The 23,705-nt window shown below is 43.0% G+C and overlaps 2 protein-coding genes across 9 annotated transcripts; both read right to left on the minus strand.

Annotated features, from left to right (window-relative positions):
* Positions 1-544: 544 nt before the first annotated feature.
* Positions 545-8,591, minus strand: misp (mitotic spindle positioning). 3 transcript variants are annotated; one of them, XM_022764895.1, is made up of 5 exons: positions 8,525-8,591; positions 3,546-5,580; positions 1,912-2,132; positions 1,698-1,729; positions 545-1,280 (listed from the first exon to the last, which is right to left on the minus strand). In XM_022764895.1, exons 2-5 carry the CDS (start codon positions 5,458-5,460, stop codon positions 1,088-1,090), a joined length of 2,361 nt encoding a protein of 786 aa, XP_022620616.1. In that variant the 5' UTR covers positions 5,461-5,580; positions 8,525-8,591; the 3' UTR covers positions 545-1,087. The 3 variants fall into 3 exon arrangements, with proteins under 3 accessions (XP_022620616.1, XP_022620617.1, XP_022620619.1); XM_022764896.1 differs by having other exon boundaries at positions 1,076-1,280; positions 1,698-1,736; XM_022764898.1 differs by lacking the exon at positions 1,698-1,729 and having other exon boundaries at positions 1,076-1,280.
* A 4,696-nt stretch (positions 8,592-13,287) lies between these two features.
* On the minus strand, positions 13,288-22,831 carry LOC111236211 (paralemmin-1-like). 6 transcript variants are annotated; one of them, XM_022764880.1, is made up of 10 exons: positions 22,799-22,831; positions 19,610-19,655; positions 18,800-18,880; positions 16,866-16,978; positions 16,640-16,703; positions 16,330-16,351; positions 16,186-16,248; positions 15,507-15,572; positions 14,702-14,833; positions 13,288-14,256 (listed from the first exon to the last, which is right to left on the minus strand). In XM_022764880.1, the coding sequence occupies exons 1-10, from the start codon at positions 22,801-22,803 to the stop codon at positions 13,652-13,654; spliced, it is 1,197 nt and encodes a 398-aa protein (XP_022620601.1). In that variant the 5' UTR covers positions 22,804-22,831; the 3' UTR covers positions 13,288-13,651. The 6 variants fall into 6 exon arrangements, with proteins under 6 accessions (XP_022620601.1, XP_022620600.1, XP_022620599.1 ...); XM_022764879.1 differs by having other exon boundaries at positions 16,186-16,254; XM_022764878.1 differs by having other exon boundaries at positions 15,507-15,581; positions 16,186-16,254.
* Positions 22,832-23,705: the final 874 nt, after the last annotated feature.

Here is a 23,705-nt window from a genome sequence, read left to right on the forward strand (position 1 = left end):
CTGTGTACTTCTATACTTGTGAGGAGCCTCATGGACATAAAACAATCTGACTCCACCTGAAAGACAAACCACATGTGGTATCCTGACCCTGAACTGTTTCTGACCTGAATCATAAAACCAATCTGAACCCTCAACATGAGGACCAGACGAAATGTCCTCACAAAGACAGACAACACCAAACACACACACACCTCCCACCCCCTCCCTCTCTGTTCTTTATTTCCTGGAGGCGATTCAGCAGCAGTGTTGCCATGGCAACGGTGACCAGAGGAGAGAGAGAACAAGTGTATGTGTGTGTGTGTGCATGTGTGTGTGGTAATTTATCACTTTAATAGGCTGCTTTACACGTGTGTGTTTCCATGTCTTAAAAAAAGTATACATATATATCATATATGTCATAAAATATCACAGTATAATTTGTCATAATAATGTCATTATGTCATATAAATGTCATAATACATCAAAAAAATGCATATAATGTGTCATAAAAATGTCACAGTATAATACGTCATAAAAATGTTATAATAAGTCATAAAATGTCATATTATATGTTATAAAAATGTCACATCATAAAAATGCCATAGTATAATATGTATCATATTAATGCATATATAATATCATTTTGAAGGATCTGATTGGACAACAACAGATTCCTCTACAAAGCCCCAGGAACATTTCAGATGTGACCAGATGATGCATATATGCAATATCTACATATATGATACAGATATATTTTAGAGATCTGTAGAGAGATCATGTGTTTGTTCTGACAGGTCCTCAACTGGATCCTGTCATGACTTGTTATTACCTGCCCTTTTCTTTTTATTTAATTTTTTTTACCTGTTATTACCTGTCATTACCTTTGTTATTACCTGTTATGACATTTGATATTACTTGTTATTTTCCACTGTTACACAGTTACACACAATCCTGGTTGTTAATGATGAAAACACTCGTCACATGAACACAATTCTGCTTCACACAGTTTAACTTTATTTCATCTTGTCTACATTAATCTCATCGTTTGTCTCTATGGTGCTCAGCAGCTGATTGGATGAGGAAAAGAAATGTCGTCTTCAAAGACCAATCAAGAGCAACCTATTCTGTTGGAGTGTTCCAGTTTAGAACCAGTTAAAGTCCTCCTGTGGGTCCTGGACCTGGACCCGGTGATGGATCTAGTCCTGCTGGTCTCGCTGGTTCTCCTGGTTGGCAAACACTCCAGCCTCCCATCGCAGAGCTCGTTGGTTTTTATGACGAATGACTCGAGTTGACTCAACCACCTGAACACAAAGATACAGAGACAAGAAGAAAGAAACAAGAGACAGAGAGACAACGAGACAGAGACAATGAGACAGGGACAGAGAAAGAAAGAGACAGAGGGACAAAGAGACAAGGAGAAAGAAACAAAACACAGAGAGACAAAGAGACAGACACAGAGAGACAGAGGGACAAAGGGACAAGGATAAAGAAACAAGAGACCGACTGATGAAGTTGAGCCACATTTTCAGCCTTAAAAACAATTTTTTCTCCACAAAGTTTGAAACGATGTTCAGTTCAGTCAGGACGTGATTAGCTTAGCATAAAGACTGGAAACAGGAGGATACAGTTAGTTTAGCTTAGCAGCTAGCTTAGCTTAGCATGCTGAACCCCACAGACAGGACTGTGACATAGAAGCGTCAATGTTGAACCAATCCTACCTCATTGTTAACGTCGTCAGTTGGCTGGATTCCTGCGTACTGACACAAAAACAAAGAGGAAACGTTCAGTCTGAGACACTCTGCACCGGTCTGGTGACAGACTCAATGCTTTTCTATCTAGGCTCTTAATTTGGTGAAAACCTGAGCACAGAAGGTCAAAGACCAGGCAGGAAGTAGCTGGTAGCTTCAAATAAGAGCCTTGTTATTGACTCACCGAACTCTCATCCAGCTTCAGCTTGACTCGTCTCTCCTCAAAGTCCTGAAGCAGGGTCTCTGTGAGACCTCTGAGAGGAGGCGGGGCTGACCTTCCCACTCCATGAGAGGAGGAGGAGGGGGGAGGAGGTGAGGTGGTCCAGGGCTGAGCGGTGATGAAGGAGATAGAGGGCAGACGGACAAAGGGACGAGGGGAGGAGGAGGACAGACTGACCGTTTTATCTGAAACACAACAGGAGGAAGATACATGAGTGACATCATGAGTGACGTCGTGTGTGACATCATCAGTAACATCATGAGTAACGTCATGAGTGGCATCATGGGTCACATCATGAGTGACCCAATGTGATGCCAGCTAGACTGCAGCATTGACCTCTAACCGGAAACAGGAGGATATAGCTAGTTTAGCTTAGCATAAAGACTGGAAACAGCTAGCTTAGCATAAAGACTGGAAACAGCTAGCTTAGCATAAAGACTGGAAACAGGGGGAAACAGCTAGCTTAGCATAAGACTGGAAAAAGCTAGCTTAGGTCACTGTCTCTTTAAAAGAGGTCAGAGGTCAGTGAGATCAGAGTGATTGGTCCAGTAGGTGGAGCTGTTTCATGGTTTCCTTTGATCAGGACCAGAGGACCACAGACCAATGAGAATCAGGTCTGAATAAGTAATATAGGGCTCTGAGACCAGATTCAGCTAACACACACACACAGTGTTAAATTCTGTTGGTAGAAACCAAGAAGTGACTGTGACTCTGAGAAGAGAAACGAAGCTCAGAATTACAACAGCTACAAACATCAGTTACTTCAGTGGTTTCATGTTTCCAACTGAAACCTTCCAGTTAATCATCAGTCAGACTCCTCAGCCCCCTGAAGCTTCTAGACTTTGGTCGTTCTCTCTGAGTTACTCATTGTCTCAGTTTATATGTGACACACACCAGAGTCCATTCAGGTTTTAGCTCCTTCCTTCCAGGCTGCCGTAGGTTTCATCTTTTCTTTGAAATTCAACCAGCACAGATTTAAAACCTGCTGCAGAGACAGAATCATCACAGCTGGTTTAATTGATGTCAAAGGTCAAAAGTCACTGCAGTATCACTGTGTGGTTTAGCAGCGGCGGAGAGACTAAGCAGAAACCTACACCAATGAAAAGCGAGAATATTGAACATCATGTTGTGTGTCTGAGTATTTCTTGGCTCTGAACAGTGACCTCCTGACCTCCTGACCTCCTGACCTCCTGACCTCCTGACCTCCTGACCTCCTTGTGAAACAAACCTGAGCTAACAAGTGAATCAGTGAGATTTAGAGGAGCGCATTTGAATTTAACATTTGAGAAAAAATTTTGAACCTTTTTCTTTAAACCAGACGTAGAACAATCAGGAGGTCAGGTTTAATCAGAATCAAACTGACTTCACCATGAAAAGACCCAGTGACTAAAACGTGGACCGCGTGAGGCTGGTTGCAGCTCAAGGTGTTTCCTCTAAATGTTTGTAAAGACAGGACCACAACTCGTCCCAAACAATCTGAAACAAATCAAATAACTCAAAACACACACAGTGAGCCTGGGGCTCTGGGGCTCCTGGAGGTCTGGGGTCCTGGGGTAATTGCCCAGGTTGGTAATCCAGCCTTGATAGTGATCACATACCTGTATTTGCAGGTGGGTAGAACTGACTGACGGCCATCTTGGTCGCCTGTTCCACCAGAGGTGCTGGTGAGAAGAGCAGCCCGCTGGTTTTCTCCCTGGACTCCCTCAGCTCCTGCTCCCGTCTCAAGACCTCCTCAATCTCCTTCTCAATGAAATCCGGAGCACCTTGTCCTCTTGACTGCAGGCCGGTAGACTCCAGGTTTTCCCTCCAGGACCGAGGTGTGGTTGAGGTCGCTTCACGCTCAAGTGTTAGTGTTGGGAAGGAGGGAGAGGAGGAGCGGGAGGATAAAGAAGTAATCCGATCCTGGAGGAAACCTCTTGAGTCCTGGACCCCTGACTCCCTTGCACTGGAGAAGGGAGCTGAACTCATTTGACTGATGGACAACTGGGTTTCTTCAGGGTGTCGATGAGGACAGCAGGGAGAGGGGGAGAGGTCTGTGTCTCCAGACTCAGACGGAGGTCTTTCCTCTGCCCTCCTGTCTCTGTCTTGTTGGTCAGACTTTACGTCCTCCAGCTGCTGTGAAGGATCTTGGTTGTATGTTCCAAGGTTTCCACCCTGCTGCTGAGGTTCCTCTCTGCTCTGGTTCTCCCTCTGGATCTGTCGCTGGAGGATGAAGCTCACCCGGGTCTTTTCTTTTGCTTTAATGGGTGTTAGCGGTGACTGTAAACGTTTTGTTTTGATCTCGACCATCTCCAGCCTGCTGTCGCCATGTCTCAGGCCTCGAGAGCGCCGCAGGTTCTCCTCGCGTTCCTGAACTAGCCGGATCTCCCGTTCAATCGGGGTCTCGTACTCACTCCTGTTCTCTCGCTGTGTGTTGTCATTGTTCAGGCCTTCGTCACTGGTGTAGCCACCACTCACTTCCACCATCAGCTCCTCCAAGCTGGAGTCTAGGTCATCAAACACACTACTCTGTCTACTCAGACTCTCCTCAGTCCGGCACACCATCACTTTCCCCTCAAGGTCTGTTTCACCCTCTTCTGATGGTTTAAATGCAGTCGTATCTTTGAATGTCTCGACCAACCTTGATGAGGACACTTCAGGATTTTGCTCCAGAGATGTGTTCAGGGGTGTCTTTGAGGACCCCAGAGGGTTGAGGATTGCGGTCAACCGGTCCTGCTCCATCTTCAGGAACTGTTGTCGGGCAGTGCTGAAGTTGATCTGCTCGTTGTCGATGGTCCCAGGTTCAGCAGGGTGAGGAGGTTCTGGTCTGGAGCTGACAGGACTGTAGCTCACACTGAAACCTTCCATCAGTTTGTTTGTAGACCTGCTCAGATCTAAATTCTCCAGAACACTCAGCTGATCTTTGAACACTGGGTTCTTCTTCGGTGCTTGGCTGCGAATGATCTCTTTGCGGAGCTGCTTCTCCTCTTCCTCCCCGACCACTTTGATGCCATTCTTTGTTTCCACTTCATACTGTGACTCTCCCTCTGAGAACAGGGTCTCTGGCTTCCTGCTGCTGCTGTAGGTCTGTAGTTTGAATCCTTTCTCCTCCTTCAGGGTGGCCAGCTGAGCCTGCCGCTGTGGTGAGACCATCCAGGCTTCGTTCAGTTCGGCTTCAGGACTCGTTGGATCCTCCACAAAGGAATAGAAGCCACAGTGAGAGCCAGAGCTGCTGCTGGGACTGCTGGGGTCACTGTTGCTGCTGAAATGCCACTCGTCGCTGACGCTCCCTCTGTCCTGCGACACCGCAACCTGCCGGACCTGAACCACTACATCCGGGGCCCCTTCGCCCTGCTGTGAGGAGATGACCACTGACGAATGGCTGCGTGTGACGGAGATGCTGTCTGAGCTGAAGAGTGAATCATCCCTGTCAGAGTTGTCACTTCGGGTGGGGCCAGCAATGGTCCGCAGGTCTGACGGTTGCAGCAGGGGAGACAAGGGTTTCAGCACCCACCTCCTTGGGGTACTGTCCATGGCTGCAGGTGGAGCTGGAGGTGGAGCTGTGAGGTTAGCGGGAAATGGTGGCTCTGATGGAGGAAGATGATGAACGGAGCTCGGTGTTAGAACATCCTGACGATCAGCCGCTGAGAGTCTCTGAAATAACAGAAGAGGGACGTTACTATGGAAACAAGTCAGTTACAAGTGGATGCTGAGAGGATGTCAGTTTCTATGGAAACAACACAGAAGGCAGGTTGGATTCCATGGAAACAGGTGTGTTACTACGGAGATGACAGCAAGGACAGGTTACAGTTACTATGGAAACAGCAGCAGCATCAGGTTATTGTCCCTCTGTTCTGTACATAAAATGAATTCCTGAAACATTGAATGTCTTCCTTTAACCTGTAGAAGCTGTCAGATATTAACAGCTGTGTTTCTATGGTTACGACTGTCACACTGACTGTGTGACTGTAGGTAACTTCTGACTGTAGATGGATATATGATGGATTTTTATGTTTTGGAGAAAATAATATAAATTCAGCTAAATGTGAAGAATGTCAAAAAAGTTGATCAGAGCTGACTGATCAGTGATAACACAGTTACAGTGTCATAGGTGGAGATCAGGTGACTGTACAGGTGAAACATGTACCTGTATTTCATCACTGGAATCAGTTTATAATCACGTCTGTCTTTATGATGTGTCTTATGAAGTGTTTACAAACTGCTGAGTTCAGACTAATTAATCAACAGCTGAAAATTATGAAATCATTCAATCATCAGGTCAGTTGGTCGGTTTATTCTTTTGTTGATTGAAGGTCAAAAGATTTTCAACCTGATGATAAAACATGATTCAGAATGAGGTCAAACATAAACACATATAAAACTGTAGCCTCCAGTTTGGTTCTACATTAACTATTACATTAACTAACCATAACATTAACTAACTACCCATGTTACACACAAACTGAAACCAAGCTGAAACGAGTTTGAACCTTCTTTCACTTTTATACTGATCAGGGTCATTATTCACAAAGCATCTTAAGTCATTCCACATTACAGTGTTCCTTACACAATGCTGAATCGCTTAAAAGATACCACTCAATCATGAGGGAGTAATGATCATTGTGGAGTTTGTGAGGGATTAAATAACATCTCCAACCAATTAAAAAAACCCAATCAGTGCGGAAATTAAGTGTTTGGCAACACTGCGTTACTTGGCAACAGAGATACAGTAAGGCGATCTAGCCACCAAACAATAAATGCGCTCTGACATCATAGGACAATTCATACGATTTCTTTTAGATGTAAGCAGCAGTTTTAGCAGCTTCATGGTCGGTCTACCTGCTGTGATCGGTGCCAGGGATGAAACACGTGTAAAAATGATTGCACCATCACAAGACCAGGAGGTGTTTGTAAACAGGAAAACAAAATCAGAGCATCAACACACAGGTTGTCTTGATGCTGCCTGTACAGCTGTAGACATTGTTGTACAGTGTCCAGGATCTACACACGATGAATAGATCTGAATGGAGAGTGACCTGATCATCTGTTTGAAAGGATCATATTCCAGCTGGATGTCACCCTGGGGGGGGGGGTCCTTCTCACACCTCAGCCCACAGCCTGGACCAGGCTGCCAGTTAAGTTTAGTTAGGCGTTCTAGGTTTTTTTTTTTTTCCATTGAGAGAATTGAATGTAAGTTTTTATAGTAAAATTTAATTCTCCTGGGTCGACATAAACCTCATCATGCAGATGCATTTTGGAGAATGCGCTACTTTAGTAAACAACCCCTGATCCATTATTATTTCATTTGTATCCTTTTTTTTCTCTGTGTTGTTTTTAGTTTTACTGCAGGATGTTTTCACAGGCACAGACAGTCTTTCATCAACCAATCGCTGTGGTTCCTACAAGGGAGCTCGTCCATGAAAATTGACGTCAGCTATAGCAACAGAGTTGCACTCTTAGCTTAGGAGTTTTCGCTTCTCCTTACTAAAAGTTGGTCTCAGCAGCTTTGTGAAGAGGACTGAAGAGAAAACTTTTAGTTAAAAACCTTTAGTTAAAAACTTTGAGTGTGACTTAGGAGAACTCTTAGTGGTAAGATAAAATGCTTTGTGAATATAGGCCCTGATCAGTTTCTGTGTCTGGAGACAGTCAATTATATTTCACACACCACACACACACACATAAACACACACACACACACACACACACACACACACACACACACACACACACTGGGTGTAGGTGTGGACACAGTCACATGTCTCTGAGGCAGGTTTTCCTCAGTCGTTTTACTTCAGTCTGTCTCAGTCTGATAAACTGCAGTCACTCTGTCAGTCTGCTGATAACACACACACACACACACACACACACACAGTTACAGACTAAACCTCCAGTTCCTACTGCTTTAACAAGAAAAGTAGCGGACAGACACGAGGTCAGAGGTCAGAGTCGGGATCAGAATAAACACTGAGAATAAAACAATGAAAACAGTCAGTCACTCAGTCAGTCAGTCACAGTTTCACATGTGACTCGTTCGTTTGTAAAAGACGAACAAACAATAGAAACAAGTAGAAGTGAACTGAAACCAGTTCTACTCATCATCTATAAAAAAACAAATCATCATCAGCTGATTCGTCGTCATGGAGATGATCAGTCAATGAAATTTGGTTCACTCATTAACAGGTTTTTTCTCTGCAGTCAGTACTTTTACTTCTTTTCAGAGCAGGACTTTAACCTGTGACACAGACTGTACAGTGAGATGTCCGTATGTGTGAACTGGGCAGCCTGCAGGGGGCGCCAGCAGCTTCATGTTTTACACAGAGACATTTAAAGTGTTAAAGTTAAAATATTTAGAACTTTGTTTGTTTGTTTGTTTGTTTGTTTGTTTGTTTGTTTGTTTGTTTGTTTGTTTGTTTGTTTGTTTGTAGCAGTTTGTGTTGAGTTTGTTCTGATGCAGCAGTTTGATCATTAAAATATAAACACTGTTAAACACATGAACAAACTGCCACTTCACCTTTAACCGCTGCTGATATCAAAGTTACATTTTGTATTTGTTGTTTAAAATTTTGTTTGTTTTTAATATTAAAGCAGATTTCCTTACCTGAGATCAGTTTCCTGCAGCAGCAGCACAAACAGCCTGAATTCCAACTGACAAAGTTCACTGTCTTTCATCCCATCTGAGGCCCAGCCCACCACACACAGACCCCGCCCCCTGACACATACACACACACACACACACACACACACACACACACACACACACACACACACACACACACACACACACACACACACACACACACCTGACCCCAGGTTCTAGGTCTGTGCTGTGGTCCTGGAGTATCCACAGACTCTGCAGATCTCTGACGTTTGATTCTCACCTGTCTCAGGCTAAAATGTGACTTCCAGCAGTTTAAGTTCAGGTCCTGGTCCGTGGTTTAGTTTTGTCAGCTGCTGCCCTCTGCTGCTCATACAACAGGAAATAAGCCGGCTCAGTCAGTCGCCCCAGAACAAAGAACCCTGAACCTTTATCTTCATAAGCGGCTCCTCAGGGACTTCTATATACATTATGTTAAATATTATATCCCTGTATATTATAACATCTCAGTGTCACTTCTCTGTGATCAGGACTTCATTCATTCAGTTTAATAACTTCTATCAGCTGGATGAAAGTTTGTTTGTTTGTTTGTTTCATTCTTTTCTTTTCTTTGTTTGATTTCTTTTCTTTGTTTGATTTTTTGTTTGTTTTGTTGTTTTGTTTGTTTCTTTTCTTTGTTTGTTTTGTTTTATTTTGTTTGCTTGTTCATTTTGTTTGTTTGTTTGTTTTTTAGTTCTGTGTGTTGTGTTCCCTTCTTTTGTTTGTTTTCTTTTGTTTGTTTGTTTTGTTTGCTTGTTCATTTTGGTTTTTTGTTTGTTTTTTAGTTCTGTATGTTTTTTGTGTTCATTTGGTTTTATTGTTTGTTTTATTTTAGTTTGTTTTTTTGTTCATTTTGTTTGTATGCTTGTTTTGTTTGTTTGTTCATTTTGTGCGTTTGTCTGTTTGTTTTGTTTGTTTGTTTGTTTGTTTGTTTGTTTGTTTGTTTGTTTGTTTGTTTGTTTGTTTGTTTGTTTGTCTGTTTGTTTTTTTTGTTTGTTTGTTTGTTTGTTTGTTCATTTTGTGCGTTTGTCTGTTTGTTTTGTTTGTTTGTTTGTTAGTTAATTTTGTGCGTTTGTCTGTTTGTTTTGTTTGTTTGTTTGTTTGTTCATTTTGTGCGTTTGTCTGTTTGTTTTGTTTGTTTGTTTGTTTGTTTGTTTGTTTGTTTGTTTGTTTGTCTGTTTGTTTGTTTGTTTGTCTGTTTGTCTCACCTTGGTCTCCTGGTCCAGACTCTGACAGAGAACCTGCCATGGAGGAGTATACCTGAACATCCTGACCTCCACTGCTCTCAGCTGAATCTGACTGGTTCCTACTGGAAAATGATGATGATGATGATGATGATGATGATGATGATGATGATGATGATGATGTCAGACCCTTAGCCAGCAGGAACCAATCACCATCAGGCCTGAAAGAGACAGAGAGGTAGAACTACATTCACTCAAGTACAGTTTAATTTTCTGCAGTGACCTGTGACCTGTGACCTTCTTGCTGCATTGGCAGATTTTCATTTTCATCACAACTCAGAAACAAACAAGACTCAACATATTTATAAACAGCTGTTTACTCCTGTTACAGAAGGAGCACAGCTGTCAATCACTGTGGGAGGGTCAGCAACGACTAATCACATCATCTGAATGTTGGAGGTGGGCGGGGTTATCATACACTTTAGATTTATCATAACTTCCTCAAACTGATTCATCAATCAATCCAATCAACTGATCAGAGACACACAGGTAAGTGATGTCATGATGATGTCACACAGATAAGAACAAACAGAAACAAAGTGAACATGGACTCACCTGCAGGTTCAACTCGGCCAGCTGATGGAGGACTGATCCACTCAGAATGAGAGTCTGTGTGTGTGTGTATGTGTGTGTGTGTGTGTGTGTGTGTGTATGTGTGTGTGTGTGGTGGGTGTGGTCAGTCATTGTGTGTGTGTGTTTCTGTTGGTCAGCAGCATTCCTGAAATATTCTACTGCTCAGCACACACACACACACAATCAAATCAACAGACCTGACAGTTGCTGTTGTTTCCTGCAGGAGGCGACACTGACCTTCAGTCAGCTGGTTACCATGACAACAAGAACAGTCTGCTCGACATCCCAGCCAGAGGCAATAAAAACAGGAGGGGGGCGCGATGACACTGATTCCATCACACAGCACAGACAGAAACCTGATCCTGGACTCTGCAGGTTTCTGTGATCTGGATGTTTGGTTTATTTGTCTGTTTTTATTTATTTATTTATTTTTATTAAGTTGTTTTTATTTATTTATTTATTTATTTATATTTATTATTTGTTGACTACTTCTGTTTTAAATCACAGGTTCATTTAACACCATTAACACCTTTAGAGTCGTGGAGTCATTCTGGTGGTTTTACCTGCTCTGGTGGGTCCCGGGCAGATGTGGGCAGGTCAGAGACCAGTCCTGCAGGGACAGACTCTGTTGAACTTCATCAAGTAATAGAAAGTTCAACAAAACCAGGAAGTGAATTATTTTGTGAGGGGACAGGCAGAAACCTGATGGGGTCTTTCTGAACCACCCAGGACCTGAGGGTCTGTCTGTGGTGGACATGAAACGGTCAAAGGTCACAGACCCATGTTATCTTTATGTTCAATAAAAGATTCTCCTGCAGCCTGACATCCAGTTTGTGTTCATCATGTGACTGAATCAGGCCTCAGGTCTCTGGATCAACACTGTGACGTCTGACTCATCAAATCTTAATCTGACAATATCAATTTTCTTCTTTACAACAAACAAAACTGAACTTTAAATGACATATGATTTTGTTTGTATCATATGTCATAGATTTGATGATTTAGAAATCAATATTTTGGCATTTATTTATTATTTATATTATTTATTTATTTGTGTTATTTATCCAATTACTTATTTATTGTTTCTTTCTTTATTTGTTTTTTATTTATTTTTATTTAAAATTTTTACCAGCTGTATGAAACATGTTTCTCCGGTAATTGCTGATCTAGTTGATGATCATGATGGTCATCGGCTTAACTCACTGCTAATGCTAACAGAAGTTTTCCTGCTGCTGCTTCAGATTAAAACTTCAACTGGACAAAAACAGAGGCTTTTATTGTGAAGCAGTCACAGGAAACTAAGGCATTTGTCATTGAGGTCAGAGGTGACAGCAGTTGACCAACTTTATTAAAACAACCCGAGTTTGTTTGGCTGCACTGTAACACACACAACTGATGTTACCACGGTAATCACAGGTGTCCCCACTGTACCTTAAGGATTACCTTCATCACTGACATGCTTGTAATGTCAGGAAGCTGCTACAGGGCGGCTAAGAGTGACACGCAGTGAGACCTGGAGAGAAGAAGAATGAAGCTGAGGTCACCTGACAGGTGAGTCCATCAGACCAGGACCACAGAGACCAGAGGTTTGACAGCAGCTGACATTGGATCATGTGACTGAGCTGAAGGAATCATTAACGAACAACCATCAGTTTAATGCTTCTCTTGTTAACGACTTCAATACGTGCAGGTTTTTAATGGTGAATAAAGTTCATGAAATGAATCACAAAAACTACCAGTTCAATCAGTTGAACCAGTATGAACACAATGACAGCAGCACACTGCAGAGCTAACAGAACAGTCCTCGTGCCACCAGGACCACTCAGTTGAGCTGGACCAGGAACTGTATCAGGAGCTGGATCAGGTTCTCACTTCAGCTTCTGATCAACATTATTGATGAAGCAACTGAGTTTAACATCAGCACCATCAGACCAGCTGTGTCTTTTTTCTGCTACTTCAGTTGGCCATCTTTGTTGTGTCGTCACCATGGCGACCGTCCATCAGCAGATCAGTTCAGATCTGTTAATGAAGTACATGAAGCTGTTTAAAGCTGATGTGTGTCTGTGTGACAATGTGAAACAGATGTCAGCAACTGGAGCTGAAACACATCACTGAGAACATCTGAACCAGACTGAAACATATGGTCTAGAATCAAACATCTGGTCCAGACTCAAACATCTGGTCCAGACCAAAACATTTGCTCCATATTGAAACATCTAGTCCAGACTACAATATCTGCTCCATACTGAAACATCTGGTCCAGACTAAAATATCTTTTTCAGACCGAAACATCTAGTCCAGACTGAAACATCTGCTCCATACTGAAACATATGGTCCAGACTAAAACATCTGGTCTAGACTAAAACATCTGGTCCAGACTCAAATATTTTATCCAGACTGAAACATCTGGTCCAGACAGAAACATCTGGTCCAGACTAAAATATCTGCTCCATACTGAAACATCTGGTCCAGACTAAAATATCTTTTTCAGACCGAAACATCTAGTCCAGACTGAAACATCTGCTCCATGCTGAAACATATGGTCCAGACTAAAACATCTGGTCCAGACTAAAACATCTGGTCCAGACTCAAACATCTAGTCCATACTGAAACATCTAGTCTAGGACTAAAACATCTGGGCCAGACTAAAATATTTTATCCAGACTGAAACATCTGGTCCAGACAGAAACATCTGGTCCAGACTAAAATATCTGCTCCAGACTGAAACATCTGCTCCAAACTGAAACATCTGGTCCATACTGAAACATCTGGTCCAGACTAAATTATCTTTTCCAGACTGAAACATCTGCTCCAGACTGGTGGGGATGATGGAGGTCATGTCATAGAGGTCATGTGATGTTGTTCTGTGATGTTTGTAAACAAACTCAGACTCTTTTTCTTCACCGTCTGTCACTTTATTTTCTGTTATAAAACCAACAGAAACATGAACATCTCTACAGTTAATGGTTTATATGACGGAGCTTCAACAGAGAGCAGGTTAATGATACAACTCTCAGGACTGCTAATGATAAAGCTAATGCTATGCTAATGCTAATCAGGTGTGTCACCACTGGAAACATGAGTACAAAAGTAAAAAGGCTTCATTAAAGCAGATGAGAATGAAGCGACAGGGAACAGGAGATGATGTCATGTTTTTAGAGGCGTGGCTTAGAGCAGTGGGTGGAGTTTAGTTTGTGTAGTTTTTTTGTCCTGGAAAGTCTCCGTCTTTATCTTTATATGACTTTATAATGTCGTCAAGCAGCGCCCCTGCAGGTCACATGATGCTGCAGCACTTACACAGCTGCTTCTCCTTCTTTACTTCCACTGCTCCTCTCTCCACCTCCCCCGCCACCTCCCCCGCTGTCTCCCCGTTACTCGCTGGTATCGCTACCGGAGGCTTGGTGGTTGGTGGCGGGTCAGGGGAGGCGGGGGGAGGCAGTGCTGCTGTCTGGGCTGTGCTGCCAGCCTCCTCCTTCCCGCCTCCTTCCGGTGATGTTTTGCCGTTGGCGTCGTCGATGAGCACGAGCTCGGCCGTCACTGTCCCCTGCAGCCCCAGCACCTTCTTGGTCTCTGCCTCGTCCTCCACGCTCTGATATCCCATGAAAACCATGGTGACCGGGTTCTCAGCGCTGGCCTCAGCCACACTAGGCTCGCCACCAGGTTTGGCCTCCAGCCCCGTGATCTCCCCTGCGACCCGTGCTGGCTCGGACGGCGGCGTCTCGGGCTTCACCTCCTCCTGGACCTCCACGGTGGGGAGCGAGGTAACGGTGGCAACAGTCTGTGACATCATCGAAGCCTCATCAGCTTTATGGATGAGCTCTTCGACCTCGGAGGAGCTGAGCAGGTGAATGCCGTCCTCACCGTTCATCTCATGGACCACTGAGAGACAGAAACAAGATCAGGATCAGAGTCCGGATCAGGACACCTGGCTGTTACAGTTCACAGCTGATTTGATCACAGCCAGCAGCTATGATGACAAGTTAAACCACCAGAGGTCACAGAGACGAGAACATGGTTCAGTCACCCGTCTCCCTCTTCCTGTAGGTCTCTGATGACTGCGGTCACCTGACAGTCACCTGACAGGTCATGGTCAATCATGTGAAGAGGAAGAGGAGGAGGGGGAGGGGTCATGCAGGTCTCATGCTGAGTGAGGTTTCACTTTAAGAGAAGTCACTGTATGAACACTTCACTGTCTCTCTGTTCATATGAGCCTCAGTAGAAAAAAGACAAAAAATTTTCTGAAACTTTCCCTCCACAGTAACAACAGGTAACTTCTCGTAAAGCCAGTTCTGTTTGTTTGTTTGTTTTTACTTGCTGTCGTCACCTTTCTGCTCATCCTCGTAAACTTTGACCCCTTGGTGAGAGAGGTCAACAGGAAGTGTGGTGTTTGTGGACAGGACCCGGGTTTCCCCCGTCAGTCTGTCCCGCTCTACTTTAATCTCCACCGAGTACATCGCTGTGGGCGGGGGAGGGGGGGGTGTCAACAACAACACAACAACACACAAAGACACAACATGAGACAATAAACAGACAGATGTTAGACAGACAGGCAGACAGATGTTAGACAGATGTTAAATGTAGAAAACACAAACCTGAACTCTTCCTGCTGTCACCTTTTCCTTTCACCTGTGTACACCTATGTACTCTGACCTTTGACCTATAACCCCTGACCTTTATAAACAGGTCACATGATTCATGAGAGAGGAAAGAAAAATCTCTTTTATTATGATTATTGGTGAGATATTGAATCATCTGAATATTGAAACCTTGAGAGAAGTTCAGAGGAAAATGCCACTGATGCTGTTAACATCTGACCTGTGACCTGTGACCTGACACCCTGATGTCTGTGAGACATCAGAGAACAAACAGACACTAAGATACTGAACTAAAGCTGGACCACAGTCTTGTCCTGGGGGGGAGTTCAGCTGTCACTCAGTGGACAGAACAGACGAGTTAATGATGAGTAAAGAAAAGAAAGATGGCGACATGTTTATTAATGACAGGTAACAACCACTGAAGCTGAACACTGCATCAACTGAGACTGAGAGTCTGAGCCTGCTCAGACCTGGACCTGGACCTGGACCTGGACCCGTCACCATATTCCACCTCTCTTCTCCTCTCTGACTCACCTCTCTTCATCTCCTCCGCCGCCTCTCTTGGTTTGTTCATTCGAGGACTTTTGTGAACCTTAACCTCTGGAAAGGCTCATGAGAAAAAGGAGGCAGGCACAGAGACAGAGTAAAGCCTGAAGCTCAGAAGATGAGGTCATCACAACACTCATCACACTGTAATATGATTCATGTAATCTGATTACACAGTAATATGACTACAGTAATCTCATGAGACTTGACTAATAATAAAAATCTGATTATTGTAGTCTGATCACTGATCTGATTACTCTAATGAGACTAGTGTAATCTGATTACTTAATTTTTACTACTTAAATCTGTCGAGTCCGGTAGAAGCTGACCTCTGTACTCTGATTACTATAGTATTATAACTAATTTCATTACTGTAATCTGACTAGAGCAATGAGACTACTGTAACTGGACTACTGAATCCTTTATTTTGAGCCTTAAAGTAATCTAACAACTATAATCAAAATTCTGTCATTGTAATGAAACTACTGTAATTCTGCTTATTTTAGTCCGACTACTGTAATCTGATCACAACAAACTGATTACTGTAATCTGACTACTGCAACATGACTATGTAATTATTGTAATCTGCCTACTACTATGATACCAGTAATATGGTTACTGTAATCACAGTTATAGAACAGAGTCCAGCAGAGTCCTGCAGTCTCACCTTGGACTACCTGACCTGAAGGTGCAGTTCTTTCCTGCTCACGGCTGCTGCGACCTTTGTTCTCTACAGCTGATCAGAGAGACACAGTGAGAGAAACAGTTTGTGGAAAATGGCACAAAAACAGACAGAGAAGAAGAGGTTTACCTTTATCTGATCCTGATGACACCTGGAGAGAAAAAGACAGAGGAAATTCAACTTCAAAATAAAAGTCACTATAGATCAGCAGGAAACACAGACAGAAACAAAAAAACCTGAAACTAAAACTACATCCAAAATACATGAGATTGACAATGTAAAGTCTAGAGCCCCCTACAGGCTGCACCGTCCATCTGAACTATAATCTGAACACTGTAATCTGACTAATGTAATCTGACTAATGTAATCTGAACACTGTAATCTGACGTAAACTAAACCAACAAAAACTTTGTGTGTATATTTAAGTGTGTGTACTTACTGTGGTATGTGTAATAGTCTGACACACAGATCCAGTCTCCAGACTGACCAACTCCTGCTCCAACCTGCAACACACACACACACACACACACACACACACACACACACACACACTGTTACTGTTTATTTTTTCTGAATTTAGTGAATTACCAACTAAAATTACAGATTCAAACAAAAATGTGATAAGTAATTAATAATTACATAATGAATAATTATTCAGATGAGACCTGTTGATGGTGTCCTCCAGGCTCCTGGTCTTGGCCTCGTCCTGCTCCAGTTGTCTCTTGACTTCATCCTGTTCTTGTCCATCCAGCAGCCAGCGCTCCCTCAGAGCCTTTGACTGAACACATTCATTATTTCTTTATATTTCAATGATCAATACTGTGTCAGGAATATCACTGTTCACATGATGTGTGACAAAATAAAGATGTCCACAGTTGAAAAAAGTAATAATAATAATAAATGATAATAAATGATAATCACTGAGATATCCGAGAATAAATGTGAATGTTTTTACTTTCAGCTCGACAGACAGTGTGTCACCTAGACTGGGATCTTTGAATGATGTTCTGATTTCAGCTCATTTATAATAGATTAAAGGAGACAGTCGTGGATATCTTCATCATGACTTCAGCAGAAGTATCCTGATGAAAAATAATAAAGACAGACTTCAAATTAAAAAGTATTTAGGTTTTGAAGTTGAACACTGTGAGAACCAGAGAACACAAAGAAAGAACGTTCTATGTTCTGAATGATTGTTACATCATTCAAAATTACTTGTCACTGGAGAAATTTTTTTTGCTGTTTCAGTTGCGTTCACAAAGTGAAAATGAAATGGATTTTCATTATCAGATTTCATGTTATTTATTATATGGCAGCCATAGACAGTTGAACATATAGTAACAGTAGCATCACTGAGGTCAGCTTCTCCTCACTGACTCTGGATCAGATGATATCAAACCACAGCACTGAACGAGTAACGTGATCAGATGAGAACAGCTGTTTTAAATACTCCAGTTATTTTGAATTAGCGGCTGAGAGTCTGAGAGTGAAAGGAGTCGCAGCGTTTCTGTCATTCCTCAGTTCAAACAGCTGATCTGAGACCTGGTCTGAGACCTGCCTCAGATATTTTTACTCTGCAGCTGTTCTCTGTCTGCAGCCTGGCCACACCTCTGGATCTCCACTGTAAAAATGACTGTGAATGACAGAAGCTCCAGGTTCACTGTGTGTGAATGAACTGGTTCTACTGATGTTCTATTCATTATTTTATCATTGTCTGTCTGTCTGTCCGGCTGTCTGTATCTGTTTGCCTGTCTGTGTCTGTCTCTCTGTCTCTGTGTGTGTCTATCTGTTTGTCTGTCTGGGTCTGTCTGTCTGGATCTGTGTGTCTGTCTGGCTGTCTGTCTGTCTGTCCGGCTGTCTGTATCTGTTTGCCTGTCTGTGTCTGTCTCTCTGTCTCTGTGTGTGTCTATCTGTTTGTCTGTCTGGGTCTGTCTGTCTGGATCTGTGTGTCTGTCTGGCTGTCTGTCTGTCTGTCCGGCTGTCTGTATCTGTTTGCCTGTCTGTGTCTGTCTCTCTGTCTCTGTGTGTGTCTATCTGTTTGTCTGTCTGGGTCTGTCTGTCTGGATCTGTGTGTCTGTCTGGCTGTCTGTCTGTCTGTCCGGCTGTCTGTATCTGTTTGCCTGTCTGTGTCTGTCTCTCTGTCTCTGTGTGTGTCTATCTGTTTGTCTGTCTGGGTCTGTCTGTCTGGATCTGTGTGTCTGTCTGGCTGTCTGTCTGTCTGTCCGGCTGTCTGTATCTGTTTGCCTGTCTGTGTCTGTCTGTACCTGTTTGTCTGTCTATGTCTGTCTGTCTGTTTGTCTGTCTGTCTGTCTGTATCTGTGTGTCTGTACCTGTTTGTCTGTCTATGTCTGTCTATGTCTGTCTGTCTGTTTGTCTGTCTGTCTGTCTGTATCTGTGTGTCTGTACCTGTTTGTCTGTCTGTGTGTCTGTCTGTCTGTCTGTATCTGTGTGTCTGTACCTGTTTGTCTGTCTATGTCTGTCTATGTCTGTCTGTCTGTTTGTCTGTCTGTCTGTCTGTATCTGTGTGTCTGTACCTGTTTGTCTGTCTGTGTGTCTGTCTGTCTGTCTGTATCTGTGTGTCTGTATCTGTTTGTCTTACCTTCAGGTGCTGCAGAGCTCTCCTGTCATCCTCCAGCTGACGTTTCTTGTTTTCTATCTCTGTCTGCCACTTCCTCTTCTCCTAAGGTGTAATGGGAAGTGTAGTCAGACACAAAAACAGTTAAAGTGTTTAGCAAGGTCTCAGGACTTCCACTCTAACACTTCAACTACTTTCACCTCCTAGGTGGTCTTCAGATCATTTTACTCTTCAACTTCTTTCAGCTTTTTCACTCATAAACACTTATACTGTTCTCAGCCCCTACTCTTCCATTGGTTTCAGTGTTTCCAGGGAATAGACACTTCAGCTTCCAACAGGCCTTGAACTTCAAACTAAAATTTTAATCTTTTCAGCAGTTACGCTTCAGCTTACTTCAGATGGTGAGTCCTTTCACTGCTTTACCTTTAACTGAATCTGAAACATCATTTCACTGGTCAGTGAAGACACCCTTCAGTTACCTTCAGAAGAACTTCACCTGTGTGATTTTCACAGCATATACATAGAGTATTCTAATACAGTAATGCAGGTCTGAGACACAGCAGGATGATCGAGTTACACCAAGACACACACAGGATGAAGATAAGAGAGAGAGAGAGAGAGAGAGTGTGTGGCTGTGTGTGTGTGTGTGTGTGTGTGTGTGTGTGGATCAATAAGTGCATTAGTGAGGGAGGTTCAGGGTGTGTCTGTGTCTAAAATATCTGCTGCTGTCAGAGATCATGTTTCAAACATGTGTGCGTGTGGTCACTCACTCTGCGTATTTATATACATGTGTGTTGGTGATGTGTTCACTGACAGTCTGTAAAGTGGACTCACTGCGATGAGCTGCAGTCGATCCTCCTGACAAAGTGCCTGGCTCACCCTGAGAGAGAGAGAGAGAGAGAGAGAGAAAGAGAGAGAGAGAAATACATCATGGTGGAGATTCAGAAGGATTACTGTAACAGACTGAAAGACTGGATCTAGAAATTCAAGAACTGGACCACAAAGGAGTCTGTCAGCCAGTTCTGAGACCTACTGACCAAACAAGACCTGTCCTGTTCAACCTCAGACCATCACCGCTCTAAAACCACTCACCACAGTGAACCACATCATTCAATCAGGAGCACTAGACCAACCAGACCAGGAACAAACCTCAACCCTGAATATAAACTGGCAGGGAGAAAGCAGGGACAGATACAGAACAGACAGACTCAGTGACCACAGTCCTGCTGGACAGGTGAGGTGGAGACAGAAGTGGACTTCCTGCTAAAGTGAGACAAGTGTTATAATATATCAGATACTGATGACATCTGATGTGTTGATCTCAGAACTGGATGACAGTGGAAAGCACCAGCTCTGAACATGGACTCTGCTGAATCTGGACTGCTGGATCTGATCAGCAGCAGCCCGACCTCCAACATGTGACTGAGACAAAGAGAACTGTGAATGTTTGAGATGTTTGAGTCTCGGCGTCACAGAGCTGCTGTGGACCTGCAGCCTGACTGTCACATGAGAGTTAGCCATTAGCCGTTAGCTCGCTGCTACTGAAACCTTTTGTTTCAGTCAGAAAACAGGAAACGGCAGCAGGAAGATGAGGATGATGATGATGATGATGATGATGATGATGATGATGATGTCAGCTGTGTGTTCCTGCTGCTGTTAAACAGTTAAACAGTGAAACTGTGAAACTGTGCTGAGCTCTGCACAAAGCTGCTGTCGTCTCCATGGAGACCAGACTGAACAACAGAGAATCTGAGTGGGGGAATGTAGAGAGAGACAGAGAGAGAGAGACCACAGACCAACAACAACACAACAACAGAAAATCTGAGGGGAAACTTCAGACCACAGACGTACAGCACAACTCAGTCATCAACAACTGACTCACAGAAAGTTACTGAACTACAAACTACAAAAACTACAAACTACAAAAAATATGACCAGTACAGACCAGTTTTCCAGTGTGTATCAGATTTCATCTGATGTGGACTGATGTGGACTGATGTGGACTGATGTGATCTGATGTGATGTGGACTGATGTGATCTGATGTGATGTGGACTGATGTGGTTTGATGTGGACTGATGTGGACTGATGTGGTTTGATGTGATCTGATGTGGACTGATGTGGACTGATGTGGTTTGATGTGGACTGACGTGGACTGATGTGATCTGATGTGATCTGATGTGATGTGATGTGGACTGATGTGGACTGATGTGGACTGATGTGATCTGATGTGGACTGATGTGGACTGATGTGATCTGATGTGGTTTGATGTGGACTGATGTGGTTTGATGTGGACTGATGTGATCTGATGAGGTTTGATGTGGACTGATGTGGTTTGATGTGGACTGATGTGATCTGATGTGGTCTGATGTGGTTTGATGTGGACTGATGTGATCTGATGTGGACTGATGTGGACTGATGTGGACTGATGTGATCTGATGTGGTCTGATGTGGACTGATGTGGACTGATGTGATCTGATGTGGACTGATGTGGACTGATGTGGACTGATGTGATCTGATGTGGACTGATGTGGACTGATGTGGATGTGTTTTCAGACTGTTGATCCAGCCACAGAATTACTAAAGATTTTATCTCGGACATTTGATTATTAGGAAAGTGAATTGATTAATTGGTAAAAATATTTTCACAATAGAACATTATCAGCTCTCTCTCTCAGCTGTGGATGGAACTGGTGTTCCTTTTATTGTGAAAGGTTGATGAATACAGACTGTTCATTCATACAGCGTGTGACACAGTGAACCTGTCTGTGTCCTTGTCATGACATGAATCCGCCCTGAGGCTCCACCCTGCTGCAGCAGCTCAGTCAACCTCATACAATACACGAAATAAACACAGGAAGTGAGCTACACGACCTTCAAAATAAAATCACAGTAGTTTAGAAGGGAGTTTGTTTTCTTAGAGGACTGAGCTGGTTCTGGTTCAGACAGTCCGTTTACATTTATGAAACATTTATATTGATGAGTCACTGTGAATCAAACTAATGATAAAAATTATTATTTCTATTATTTCTAAAAGGAGGAAATTAATGAGCACATTGATTCTACCTGAGCAGGTGAGTATCACCTTTCAAAATATTATATATAACAACATGTTACATCATCTGTTTATCATCCTTACTAGTTTTAATTTGTGATACAGTAACTGCTGGTTTGTTTGTTTGTTTGTGTGTGTATCAGCTGATGTGGGTGGAGAGCAAATAAAACAAGTTGAATTGAATCTGTGCTTTGGTTTGCTGACTGACCAACTAACTAACAAACTAACAAACTAACAAACTAACTAACTAACTAACTAACTAACTAACTAACCTGTATTAACAGTTACATCACAGCTCTGTCTGAGTACTAATAAAATAAAGTGTTTGGTCCATTTATGTTGAGATGATAAAGTGAATTTATTTCCGGTTGTTGTTTGTAGTGACGTCATTGTGACGTAACGTGTCTGACTGACCGTTAGTCTTTCGCTGTTTTAAAGTGAACAGTGTCCTCACACTAACAGCAGAAAACAACAGGACTCAGCCATGCTCTTATTCTGACGAGGACGATCGGAAGTCGTCACTCTAACATGTCAAGCTTGACGGCAGTTATTGATCACAAATCTGGTCCTTCACTGATCAATATGTAATTATCACGGCACATGCTGCTCAGGTCTGTCCGGTCTGTTTCCGCCGAGAAAAGTAGAGCACACAGTATGTTTATCACTCCGCTCAGGTTCGTGTTTAACCCTTTCCTTTCCCGCCGCAGTGACTCTGATTATCCCTGATCACACACACACACTGAGCCGGTTCTCTGTCCCGGGATTCTGGGGGGGCTCTGAGCCGGATTTTGGCGCAGTTTGTGCGCAGGTTCCCTCCGCTCCGCCACTGACTCAGCGGTCTGACGGACTGATGCCGCACAATGACGACACACCGGACACCGGGCACCGTTTACGTCAAACACACAGAGAAATGCACAGAAGAAGAAGATATGAAAGATGTGAAAGAGAAGACGAAATAGAGAGTACTCACTCCATGTCTGAGTCCAAGTCCAGCACAGCCCGATTCATCTGATCCACATCCAGGAGAGAAAGGAGACCCGCCCACCGAAGGGGGGGGGGGTATATAAGAGACAGCAGAAGGAAAAGGAAACAAAAAAAGGAATGAAGGAAACAAGAGAGGAAAGGAGGAAACAATAGCCTAGGAGACAAGAGAGAAGGAAACAAGACAAGGTAACATGGAAAATAGAAAGGACATAAGGAAACTTGACAGGAGAGAAGGAAACATGAAAGGAAAGAAGGAAACAAGAGAGAGGAGACGAAAAAAATCAAACTAACAAGAAACTGAAAACATGAAATGTAATATAGTATAAAGTAAGTATTATTATAAGTATTGTTGGTTTGGAGCCTTTATGTTATTTGTTACATATTATATATCATGTACACATATATAACTAACAGTCAATGTGAACAGACATGAACGATGTTGATAAATGATGTTGATCAGTGACAGTTGTGTTTGCGTTGTGAGTCCAGCAGACGGCAGCAGGATCCTGGAACTAGACCAGCACCCAGCACAAACACCAAGACCAGACCCTGATTTTCATCAGTCAAGATAATAATCTGGACCAGGACCAAAGACCAGCACCAGATGAAAAACCAGATGGAAACATGTTCTGTCTCAGTGTTCAGGAAGAACTGAATCAGCACCAGAATTCAGACCTCCACCAAGTTTAGATCAGTTTAGTAATTTTGGCGTGATCCTGCTGACAGACAGACAAACAAACAAACAAACAAACAAACCAACCAACCAACCAACAGACAAACCAACCATATATAAAACCATTTATAAACATTATGTTTATCGAACACAATAATAATGTTCATAACGTTTGTTAAAATCAGCTGTTGACAAATAAACACACCGTTTTCATAATAAA

The sequence above is a fragment of the Seriola dumerili genome, unplaced genomic scaffold (assembly GCF_002260705.1).
Source record: "Seriola dumerili isolate Sdu_G_001 unplaced genomic scaffold, Sdu_1.0 BDQW01000592.1, whole genome shotgun sequence".
Lineage (NCBI taxonomy): Eukaryota > Metazoa > Chordata > Actinopteri > Carangiformes > Carangidae > Seriola > Seriola dumerili.